The sequence below is a fragment of the Trichosurus vulpecula genome, chromosome 1 (assembly GCF_011100635.1).
Source record: "Trichosurus vulpecula isolate mTriVul1 chromosome 1, mTriVul1.pri, whole genome shotgun sequence".
In the NCBI taxonomy this organism is placed as follows: domain Eukaryota; kingdom Metazoa; phylum Chordata; class Mammalia; order Diprotodontia; family Phalangeridae; genus Trichosurus; species Trichosurus vulpecula.
The window spans coordinates 309,800,562-309,813,431 of NC_050573.1; the positions used below are offsets into that span (position 1 = coordinate 309,800,562).

Genomic DNA, 12,870 nt, shown 5'->3' on the forward strand with positions numbered 1-12,870 from the left:
GGTATTTGAGGGAGAACCAATATGTATATTGAAGTTTCCTAGTAGGAGTTCAGGAGTTGAGAAGGAAAGAGAAATTATAAGTGAGGTAATCGAACTCATTGAATAAGTAATGGAAGTGACCTGGGTATCTGTAGACAAGAGCTACTGGGATTTTGATTGAGTGGTAGATACGAATAGTGTGAACTTCAGGGGAAGAGAGGTGACTGAGTAATGGAGGTAGGGGGAAAACCTGGAGGTGACGATGGGGAACAAGGAGTATCCCAACTCCCCGGCCTCGGCCAGTGAACTGAGGAGAATACAGCCTGACAGAAAATGACTGACCCCTGCACCAGAGGTTCTTCCAAACAATCACACCTTATAATGTTTAGACATGTCCAGGCCAAGAGTTGGCTAGATCCCCTGTGGAGGATTTACTGAAGAGCTGTCCAGAATGAGAAAGTAGGGATGGGTGGTAAGCAGCATTGTTGGTGTGAGCTCCCACAATGATGAGATCACACATTGGTGAGCTGCTGAATGTTTGCATCTGTTGTCTGTTAGGAAAACAAAAAGTTAAAACATATTTCTTCATAAAAATGACTAAAGCAAATGTGGCCCTAGATTAAATCTTCATGCATTAACACTTGCATGTGTTCTGTGCATTTACTGAAAATATTTCCTACATCTTCATGTCAGTGAAATGCGATCTGTTTTTTATTTTCAGCCTCTTCCTTGGTTGTGCCATTACTGGGTCCCACGATTGTCTTTCAACGATTACTTAGTATACTTCTCTCCTTGATGTCAACCTATCTGCTGTTGAGCACAGGGTATACACTTTACTTGTTAGATAATGTTTTCACAAGTTTTTTTAATCTTTCTATCTCAGTGTTTAAACAATTATAAATTTAGAGATATAACATATTTAAGGTATTAAGTTTTGGTTGGGGGAATTATAGTGTAATATAACATATTTAAGGTATTAAGGTTGGGGGGGGATTATAGCGTAATATGCTATTTAACTTTTTCTAGAATTATGCTTTCCGTCTGAACTCCTGTACTGTCTCAACCACATACTAGTGGTGTGATCTGGAGCAAGTCAATTCTGTGAGACCCAGTTTCCTCCTTCCACATCAGTGGAAGGAGTTTCCCACATTGATGAAATCACAGATCCAGACCAAAAATGAGCAAAAAAAAAAATGACAACTATTTGCCTCAAAGGGTTACCAGTGTGGTTTGCCATTTGACTAGATGATCTGTAAGGTCTGTCTAAGGCAGTAGGTGGCTCAGTGGATAAAGTGGTAGGCCTGGAGTCAGGAAGATCAGGATTCAGATTCAACCTCAGACACTTACTAGATGTGTGACTCTGGGCAAGTCACTTAACCTCTATTTGTCTCATCCACTGGAGAAGGCAATGACAAACCACTCCAGCATCTTTGCCAAGGAAACCCCATAGATAGTTTGGTGTGCTGTGGTCCATGGGGTCACAAAGAGTTGGACAGGACTGAACAGCAAAGGTCTGTCCCAGCTCTAAATCTGTGTTCCTCTGATCTTTGTTAGATGTGGGGGAATCTGTCTTATTTCCAGATTGTCCTCAGTTAAGATGACCCTATGAAGCTGGTATTTCTAGGACTTAGGGACACTTTTAAAATCATTAATTAATTAATTCGTTCATTTAAGCAAGCCTGTGATTCTGTTTCAACTCAAGATCAGTTGGGTAATTACAGGCTCAGTTCAAAGCAAATACTAGTATCTAAGGTGTTTAAGGGAGGAGACAAGGTCAAGACTAAGCTAAAAATCTTTAATTCAACTCTGGCTATATTTTGCATGTCAGGACCAGGGCTTAGCTTCAAAACCAGACTTGTTTACATAGGAATATAAATCATGCCTTGACATTTGCCTGCAATTATGCTGCATGACTGCCTTCCCCTGCTTGCCTAAGCCACACTTCATTTCAGTCCCCCACCATCCGCTCAAGTACCCTCCATCCTGCCCCTCTTTATTTGTGTTACCTCTGTCCTTACTCCTGGAAAAAGGGATGTCACCTCTATGCCTCCACTTATTATCCTTGACTCTAAACCAAAATGACTATCCTTGCCACCATTCTTCTATATGTATTGTTCCCCCACTAGAGTTCAAGCTCCTGGTGGGCAAAGACTGTTTTGTATTCCCAACCTTGTTGTTAAATCATTTTCAATTGTGTCTAACTCTTTGTGACCCCATTTCAGGTTTTGTGGTGAAGGTACTGGAGCAGTTTGCCATTTCCTTCTCCAGCTCATTTGACAGATGAGGAAACTGGGGCAAACAGGGTTAAGTGACTTCCCCAAGGTCACTTAGCTAGTAAGTGTCTGAGGCAGGATTTGAACTCAGGAAGTTGAGTCTTCCTGATTCCAAACCTGGCTGTCTGTCCACTGTCCCCACAGCGGCCCATTCCTGGCAACTGGTGCTTAGTAAATACTTTTTTTCATTCATTCAGTAGTATTTAATGTGTATAGGAATATATTAGATATGATTTGTATGTCTGTTATGTAATTTATAATTTGTATATGTGTACATAAATGTTTACATGTGTGTACATGTTACAGATACTGTGCACATGTCATATAGAATGTGCATGCATATACATGCGTGTATACATATGGGTATATAACACACGTGTAGAGTGTATGCATGTGTTATGAATATGTATGTGTGTTATGTGTATGCATATTACATATATGTATGTTATCTAATATATAATGTTTGTGTGCATGGTGGCCAGAAACCAGATGGACTTAAGGAAACATAGTGGGTTCTGTGGACAGGCCCAACAATATGTTCAGATTGGCCAAGTAACTGAGGAATGGACAAGTTCCCATTTGAACCATTAGACCACAAGCAGCAGATTTAGAGGAGGCTGCAGTAGCTTCAAAAGCATAAACAGAGGATGGACAAGCACCCTCTCTTCACCCCACAGTGATCACTCTGGCATTTCTCCTCAAGCTGCCATCTGAGTCCCCCTGCTGAGCGGGGAACTTGTTACTGTGAAATAAATGACGTGATTCAGTTTCAATCCAGCAAACATATGTTAAGTTTTTACTACAGGCTAGGCATTGGTGGGTGATATAGAGCCAGAATAAAAACCAGTCCTTATGAAATTTGCATTCCACAGGAGCAGGGTGGTAACTTTAACTCTAATTTTTAAATTTTCACTTATTTTCCAGCTGCAATTATAGTCAATAACAATGAGAATTACAATTTCAGTTATAATCCTTAATGAATTTTAAATTATTTCTCTAACCCTAATTTTAAAATTTTCACTTATTTTCTGGTTACAATTATATTTAATTATAATGAAAGTTACAATTTCAATTATAATCCTTAATGAAATTTAAATTATTTGTTTTACAAACATTTAGCTTACATGTAAATTTTTGGAATCCACAGCTATTTTATAAAGTAAGGTACAACCAGATGGCTTAGTGTCAACCGTTTCAGACTGCCTAGGAAGGTTGGTGGTTGGTTTGAATTATTTTTTTAATGGACACATGGAACAGCTAAAAGGAAAGCAGTTTATTGTTTTATAGTGCACATATTCATAATTTAGAATAAAACTTTATCCTAAATTCAGACTTATCACGCAGAGGTCCTATTTCCTTGCATTAATGAAAAGCTGAGAGTCAGTTTTAATCAGCATATTAATTCTTCTGCCTAAATAGATGTGCTTAAAAACATTCTATTCTCTTCTCATGAAAATCTTTTTTTATTTTTGTTATGCATTTGCCCACCAAATTCTTTTCAAAGTTACTACAGAAAAAGTCTCCAGTGGACAACTGGCTAAATTTCATAAAAATCAAACTAGTGAGACCCAAATAAATAAGATTTTATTGTGTGTATATGTATATGTTTGTGTATGTGCATGTGTATATATGTATATGCACAATATAATTGTTATATAATGTGTGTCTTACATAATATATATGCATGTGTGTACATCTATATGCGTGTATCTGTATTATATATACTATACATATATTAGTGTTGTGTATTTTAACAGTGTATATTGTATAGTTGTGTGCATGTGCGTATCTTACATATATGTATATATTATCTACTATATAATATGTGTACATATGCATGAATGTATATGTGGATATTTGTGTATATTATCTAGTATTTAATGTGTATAGGAATATATTATATATGATGTGAATGTCTGTTATGTAATTTATAATTTGTATATGTGTATATAAATGTTTATATGTGTGTACATGTTACAGATACTGTGTATATGTCATATAGAATGTGCATGCATATACATGGGTATATAACACACGTGTCGAGTGTATGCACATGATATGAATATGTATGTGTGTTATGTGTATGCATGTTACGTGCATGTATATTATCTAATATATAATTGTGTGCATGTGTTACATTTATTGTGTACATTATCTAAATCTAATATGTATATATGAGTATGTGTATAGGTATGTATTATTATATAATATATGTATGCGTATGTATAGATAAGCATGTGTATATACGTATGTATATGTGATGTGTATATACACATGTGTATATGACATGCATGTGTGATTGTGTGTATATTGTGTATGCATGAATATATATTTATATGTATGTGCATTTTCAAATATGTGTATGTGTATGTATATCACATATGTGTTATCTAATATGTAATATGTGTAAGTATATACTACATATACAGGGTTCCTAAAGTCTGGACATATAGGCAAAAATGCATATTTTCAAGAAATGAATGAAATTTTCAAAAAATTTTATTTAATTGGAATATTAACAAATAACATCTTCAATATGATTTCCATCATTTGTGATGCAAAGATTGATGCACTTTGCAAGATTCACGTGAACTCAGTGCAATGACTCCATATTTCCTGTGTGTCCAGACTTTAGGAACACCCTGTATTGTATATAAGTATGTATTATATAATATATGTATGTTTATCTTATGTAACTTATATGTATGTATATATTCTATGTGTATATATTATCTGATATTCCATGTGCATATGTGTATTGTAGAGGTCTATGTGTATATGTATATGTGTGTGTATACTTGGACTCAGGAGACCCAGGGCCAAATCTGATGGCCATGTGATCATGGGCAAGTCACTTAACCTTTGAGAACTTTGGTTTCCTCATTAGTAAAATGAAAACAGTGACAATTGCATTACCTGCATCAGAAATTTGTGAGGAAAGCAGCTTTGCCCATGTTATAGTGCTTTAAGTCTTCTATAAATATGAATGTCAGTCAGGATTTTGATTTTAAACAGTGACAAGGATAAATCATCTTTACATAGTTTCTAACAATGTATTTGTCACTTGAGAAGGCAGCCTAGCATAAAGGAGTGAGCTTTGGTTCTGGAGTCTGAGGGTCTCTGTTCAAACACCAGCCCTTGGACTGAGTACCTGTAGACTGAGCAAGTCACAGCCTCTAGGCCTTGGCTTCCCTATCTCTAAATGAGGGGGTTAGACTAGATGATTTCTAAAGGCCCTTCTAGCCCTAAATATATAATCCTGTGATGGAAGTAAATCCAGTAGGCCATTTGTAAACTGACTGTATTTATGTTTCTAGGAACAAAAAAAAAAATGCAATTTTCAGGCTTCATTGTAAAAGTTTAAAAGTCGTTGGCCTCAGCTGCTTAAAACTTGCCTTTTTGATTCTGTTAATCAGTAAACAAATATTTACCCCCAAATGTGATAAGTTGTAAGATTGATATAAAGAAGTATGATATAGTCCCTGCTTGCCCAAAAGGAGAGAGGAGAACTCAAATTTGACCAGGTGGTGGGTGCTCTGGGATAGTGCATTCAAAATCAAAATCAAATCAAAGCAGGTGGTGGTAACAACTGGAAGCTTTCAAGGACTGTCTATCTTCATGTTAACTGCTGCTTTCTAATTGGAAGGTTTTCTGGCCTCCCATGCAACCCATGCCTTGTGGATCTGCACAATTTTAAGAAGGTCTGGCTTTCAGAGTATTTGGAGCTCTGTTAACAGAGTGTATTTGGCCTCTTTGCTCCAAGAATTCTGTGAGATGGAAAGCAGACATACATCCCAAGGATAGGACAGAGGATTCTACTGGTTCCAAACCTTCTTAGGACTCTTGCTATCTAATGTATATATCTCATGTAAGGACAAAGGCCTTGAGACTAGGATTGAACCAGGGTGCTGCTGCTATCAACACAAAACTCATAGTCCTATTGGGTAAATAAGATATACACACGTAGCAACAATTTGACTAGCAGCTGTTGTGAGGCTGAAAAACCAACACAAGCCCAATAAGAGCTGCCAGCATGGATTCTTTTGATCTGCTTTACTAAGGAAAGTAATGTTAAGGGGTTAACAATCTTACTTTAATCCAACATACAAATAGCATTCACTTAGTTCAGGAGGAAAAGCCAACAACCTAAACTTCAGAGCAAATACAAACAAATTACAAACATACACAATATAAACAGACCAGATCACAATTTATAGTTACCAGGAAAGCATCAACACCTGGATTCATAAGCAGGGAGGCTCTTAGAGCAGCTGCCCAGAATCCCGTGCCATTCTCCCAGTGGCTGAGAGCCCCAGACAGAACACTAACTTTTGGGCTTTTATACTTATTCAGGGGTCAAAGGATTCACATCTAGTTAGCAAAAGGGTGTAAGCCTGGGGCTTTGCACCTAGTAAGGCTCAATCAAAGATAATTAATTTAGCATTCTAAAACAGTAAAAAAAGTTCCATCTTAATTACCAATACAACACATCAAACAATTAGTGAATAAAATAGTAATTAATATGAAGTTAGTGCTAAATTATGTGATACAGACACTGAGCGTAAAAGGGGTTAGGGGAAAATAAAAAAGATACGACTGTGGGTGGGCATTGTTAGGGAAACCTCCAGAGAAGAGCTCAGATTTGAGCAGAGCCTTAAAGACATAGATATCCCAAGTCTATTCCACCAAATAATTGTAGTATATTTTCTCCAAATAAACAAGCTTAGATCTGTTTGTTTCTTTTTAATTTTGTGAGGTTTACAGCATTTCATTTTTTGAAAACATTTGGGGAGTGAGGAAAAGGATACTTTTTTAACTTCCTATTCCTTTAAATATATTTGTAGTACCATACATTTAGAACTAGGGGGTACCTTAGAGGTCATATAGCCCAGTCCCTTCATTTTACAGATAAAAAAACTGAGGCCCAGAAAGGTTAAGTGATTGCCCAAGATCACACAGCTTAATAAGTAACAGAGCCAGGTCCTTTTACTCTTTCCACAGCCTCATGCCCCACCTTCACCCCCACCCCCACCCCTACACACTAATGGTGTTAACTGTGGGCAAGTTACTCTGACTTTCTCTCAGTCTCCCTGTCTATAAAATGGCTATCATGACTTGTCTTACCAAAGTCAGATAAAACCATACAGCACCAGTTAAATGTGAGGTGGTAATAATAACAACATACAGTTTTAGGACAAATATTTAGTGCTGTTGCTTTCATTTTAAAAGTGGTATCAGTACAGGTTTGACTAACTGATGTACGCAGTACGTAGATTAGCTTTATGTGTATGGTTTTTTATTCCGGCATAGGTATGAAGCTTTCTTTCCCTTCGTGTTGTCATGCTTAATGTTGGTTTGGATACATGCGGAACAAACACTGCAACATTCGGGTGTTTCCTGTACACAAAAGGTAACATCTCAGGACAATTCTACTGTACGTGAGAATAGAAAAATCACATTTATTCTCTTCTCTTTGAAATTTTCAGTGTCATTGTGTTAGAGATTTTGATTACTTAAAATTTTAGAGTTTATTGTAAATCACCTTCTAATTAAATAGAAATCATTAGTCAATTAATAGCATTTGTCAAATTTTTTTTAAACAACCAGTTTGTAAAGAGATTTGTCAGCCTTCACAAATAAAAGTACGCTTATTGTTACGCAGGTAGTATGGAGTTACAAGTATTTCTAGCAACCCACTGCATAAAATCAATGGTGCAAAGTAAAAAAAAAAAAAAAAAACAAAACAGTATAGATGAAAGAAATAGACAAGAAAAAATGTCCTCATCTTATTTGCCCCTTTTCCCCATCCCTTTCTTTTTCTCTGTTTCTAGTCTGAAAGACCATTGCATTGTCATGTGCAGATCTATGAATTTGACCCTAAGTGACTTTTAACTTCACTATCTTACTCTTATTTTCCTAACCATCTCATTTCAAAATGTTTTCTCCATTACATCAGTGCCTAACGGTCCCATCTCAGATGGTTTCTCAATACAAAACACTTACACTTGTTCAGGCCATTCCACCATCTAAGGACATTTTGTCAAACTGAGCTAGATAGGTGGAATGACGTTCTAACCGTCCTCTTTTCTTAGAAATGTTACTCATAATTACGTAGAATCAGTACAAGGAAGTACAAGATTTTTACCAAGGTCACTTGAAGGAAATGCTGCTGTAAAATGCTTTCCATCAGCTGTACTGCCTGAGATAACAGGGATTAACACTGGCTTGTTGGGGAAGAAAAAATGGAGAAAATAAAACAGGAAAATTCATTGTAGTTGATTGTATTATGACTCTTTAAATTTCATGTAGGCAGCTTATAAACTTTTAAGTGAAAGGATGTTTTTGTATGGATTAAGCAAAGGATCAGAGATTCTCCTTCATAACCTTTACATCATTTGACCTTCTATTGTTCCAATTAATTTCAAACATTTATTTAGCACCTAGGGGCCAGGTACTTTTCTAGGTGCTGGAGATATAAAGATAGACAAGTCCTTGCACTGAAGGATTTACAGTCCCATCTTGTAAACACAGCTTCCAAAATAATATTTTATATCTTTAAAACTGTGGTACAATAGGATGATATTATTTATATTATCATTCAATCAACAGAGATGCTTACTGTGTGCCAAGTACTGTGCTAGGCAATGGGGATCCAAAAACAAAGTGGTCCCTCCTCTCAAGGAGCCTGCATTCTGTTGAGAGATAGCATGTACATATCAAAGTGTATACATGATACATACAAAATGAAAACAAGCACATGTTAGTTTTTCAGGGGAGGTATGAAGTTTGGGATTCAACTTCATTATTGATAAATCTAACCTTACTTTTCCTGGAAAGAGTAGGAAAAAACATATCAAGAGCTTTGTTTTTAAAATAATATGGGGGAAAATTATTTAAATTTATGCCTTATCTTTGACTTTCAATCGCTACTGCTAGGCAAGACAGTAAACACTGAACCTGCTGCAGAGGAATTTAATACCTTTGTAATTTTTACCAATGAAAGAACATTCACTGCCCTCTTAACTGGGAGAGGGCAATGTTAGTATAAAGAGGGTGGTTGTTTATTGACAGTAAAAGAGAAACTGAGAAATATTTCACTATACAATATTTTTTCATTCCATCCTTCATCTGGATTTAAATGGAAATTTTTGTCCATGTAAATTCAACTTGTGATCAGCGGTTCTTTTGAGCCATTCACTTTGTCTAACGTGAAGAATACTGTAAGACTAAGCAAAACACAGATTCTTTCTATTCTGTACACAAAGCACTACAATACCACTGGTTTCAGTATAACATTGGCAATATACAATGCCTTTCTGGCAGATTTTATTAAAGTATAATTAAGCTAGAAAAAGATTTATCACTGAAGTTTCAGTACGGTTTACCGTTCTAGCTAGTGTAAATAGGAATGGACTAATTCTTTATTTACTTCCCTATAAATTTACCATTTATTTTCTAGGTAAACCAACAAGGTATCATGTATTGATTTTTTTTTCTTATTGCTTTCACAGCTCACCAGTACCCATTTTGCCTATAATACAGATATAACTCAGTTCCGGCAACTCCACCTGGATGACATCCGTAGGTCCTTCTTCTTTGTATCCTTTGTTAAGATTCTTGTTTTAAAGAGACATGACGTCAAATTAAATAGTCATTTCACTTTCTTGGTAGAATGTTACATTTTTTAGTATAGTCAATTCCACAAGTCTCTAGATATTTTTTGAAGACTGGTTTTTTTTTTTATGTCTCACATTTGGCTTCTTTTTTGACAGTTGTCTTTCCAATTGGGACCTTCTCTTGAATTATTTAGTTGATTAGTAGAGCTTTTGAGATTTGCCCATCTGGAGCTCCCCACTCATTAGTGTCATATAGTTCTATTTTTTAATATCTTTTAATTTTCTATTAATTCTTCACTACTGTTTGGTGGTAGCCTTGGGAAAGAAAAATCAGCCCTCTCATCTAAGCATTCAAAGCAACCGTACCACTTTGCTGAGTTGGAAAACTTTAGAAACAGCATACAGCTTATAATTTCCCTTGCTCCAAAACTCTTGGATCCAAAACCTTAACCTACCTAAAAAAGAGGTAGATTTAAATAACTATGAGCCCCTATTTTATTATATGATAGTGTAAGAATGAATTTGGCCAAACCTTATAAGCTTTTCTTATGCCTTTGGTATCTCTAATTTTACAGTTTCTCATCTCCAGATCATAGCCAACATTACCTATAGAAAAGTCAAATGGTTAGCCATAAGCACATGGAAGAAGTAGGAAGAATGGCAATTGTTTGTTCCTGTCCCAGAAGTAAATTGGAAGAAGAGTTTGCAATGCTTTTTCCTCCTATCACTGCTGAGGTCTTAGGGGGAGCATCCTGACTGCTGGTCCCCTTTAAATATATCTTCTAGGCCATGTAAGTCCTACAATAAATATTTTTGAAAGGTGTCATATAATCCAGGCAAGTACAGAATTTGATTTTTGTTATTTCATACTATATGAACTGACATCTTAGAATTGGAGAGTTTTTAGAACTGGAAAAGATTTTACACCGAGGAGTTCTCAATTTTTTTATGTCGTGGATTTTATTTTGTAGCCTGGTGAAGCCCACAGATTCCCCTTCATAGAAGAATATTTTGTTGTCCACATTCAAAATGGAAAGAAATGCAAAATTTCAATTAGACATCAGTGAAAATAAAGGTGTATTTTTTCCCTATCCAGGTAGTTCACCAAGTAGTTTCAATCTGAAATCTCTCCATGGACCCCAGGTTAAGAACGTTTGCCTTAGTGGTTATCTCTTCTATTACCTAACGAATCCATTTTAATTGATCAACCAATCAACATTTATTGAACAGTTCCTATGTATATCAGACACTGTGCCAAGAACTGAGAATATAAAGAAAACACAAAAATAATCCCTACCTTTAAGGGGCTTACATTTAAATTTTATATTTTCTTTTTACTTTTAGGATCTATCATTTCATCCATATGGGTATTCCCTTGACTGATTTAGGTCACAACCTTTCCACAACTTAGTAGTATTATAAAATGAGCTTCTGTGGCCAAAACTACTAATCATGCACTGCATAAGGAGGTGAGCTCCAGATCAGAGGAAGACAGACCTCAGATAAAATACATACAGTCCAGTATGGGCCCATACGCAAAGATGCTCCCAAAGTATGCATTTTCTTGGCACAACATCTGAAAACTAATAATGCAGCATCACAGTAAGACTCTAAGGGAAGCCTTTCTCTTACCTCCCTCTCAAAAGGTCAATCAACATCTCACTTGAGGTGAGGAGGAAGGAGCTCTGGGCAGTCCGAGTATTAAATGGGGCTGTACCTAAATACTTTGAGGATCCATGATCTTCTGAGTGTTGGTGTCCCTCCACCAACAGAGATCACAAAACTTAAATAAGGTACAATCACTACCGTCATGGAGGAGAAGTGAACTACCTTCTCGGAGGCTGTAGAAATAGACTAGGCAGGCTGTAAGAATTAAGGCTGTGGCAGTAGAAGCCAAAAAGAATGGGTATGAAAGATATTGTAGACTTACAGATAACTGATTAGTCAGCTAATAAATTTTTATTAAGTACTTACTATATGCCAGGTATGGTGCTAAATGCTAGGGATAAAAAAAGAAGCAAAAAACAGTCCCTGTCTCAAGGAGCTCACTATGTAACAGGGGAGACAGCAAGCAAACATATATATCCAAATGAGTTGTAGACAGGGTAAATATGAAATAAGTAAAAGATAAAAGACATTAGAATTAAGAGGGTTGGAAAAGGCTTCCTGTAGAGGATGAAATTTTAGTTGGGACTTGAAGGAAGTCAGGGAAACCAGGAGATAGAGATGAAGAGGGGAAGCATCCCCGGTATGGTGGACAGCCATAGAGAATGCCCAGAGCTGAGAAATTTAGTGTCTTATTTTTGAAACAGCCAGGAGACCAGCGTCGGGGCAGCTGGGTGGCTCGGTGAATAGAGCACCAGCCTTGGAGTCAGGAGGACCTGAGTTCAAATTCAGCCCCAGATACTTGACAGACGTACTAGCTGTGTGATCTTGGGCAAGTCACTTAACCCCAATTGCCCTCCCTTCCCCCCTCCAAAAGAAAAAAAAGGAAACAGGAGATCAGTGTCATTGCATCAAAGGGTAGGAGGGGAATGTGTTATGGGGCTTTGAATGGCTAAAGCATTTTGTATTTGATCCTCGAAGTGATAGGGACCTTCTAGAGTTTATTGGGTAGGGGGTATGACATGGTTGGACCTGATTGTATATGAGACTAAGGAAGAGTGAAAAATAAAAAGTAATACTAAGATTTTTGAACATGAGAAGCTCAGTGAATTTTATGTCTTAGCATAAAGTGATAAAATAAAAACGAATAGCAGATTCAGGGAAAATTAGTTCAGGTTGAGACGTTTTTAGTTTCAGGAACATCCAGTGTAACATCCAGGTGAGAACGTCCTATAATCAGTTGCAGATACAGGTCTTTAAGTGATTGTGTGGAGATCTTCTACAAACCCCTTAATTTGAAAGAAAACTCAAGCTCAGAAAATTTCATTGCTTCCATTAAAACTCATCTGGTTAGTGGTAGAAAATGTATTAGAACCCAGGCCTCTGGCTTTCTAATC

At 36.6% G+C, this 12,870-nt stretch overlaps 1 protein-coding gene across 4 annotated transcripts in view; it reads left to right on the forward strand.

The window, feature by feature from the left end:
* The window catches only part of PIGN (phosphatidylinositol glycan anchor biosynthesis class N), a 215,984-nt gene that overhangs the window by 178,449 nt on the left and 24,665 nt on the right, over positions 1–12,870 (forward strand). For all 4 annotated transcript variants that reach the window (XM_036765383.1, XM_036765375.1, XM_036765395.1 and 1 more), the window contains 3 exons: positions 701–803; positions 7,563–7,662; positions 9,764–9,850. In XM_036765383.1, coding sequence (XP_036621278.1) covers positions 701–803; positions 7,563–7,662; positions 9,764–9,850 — 290 coding nt within the window. The remainder of the gene's footprint in view (positions 1–700; positions 804–7,562; positions 7,663–9,763; positions 9,851–12,870) is intronic.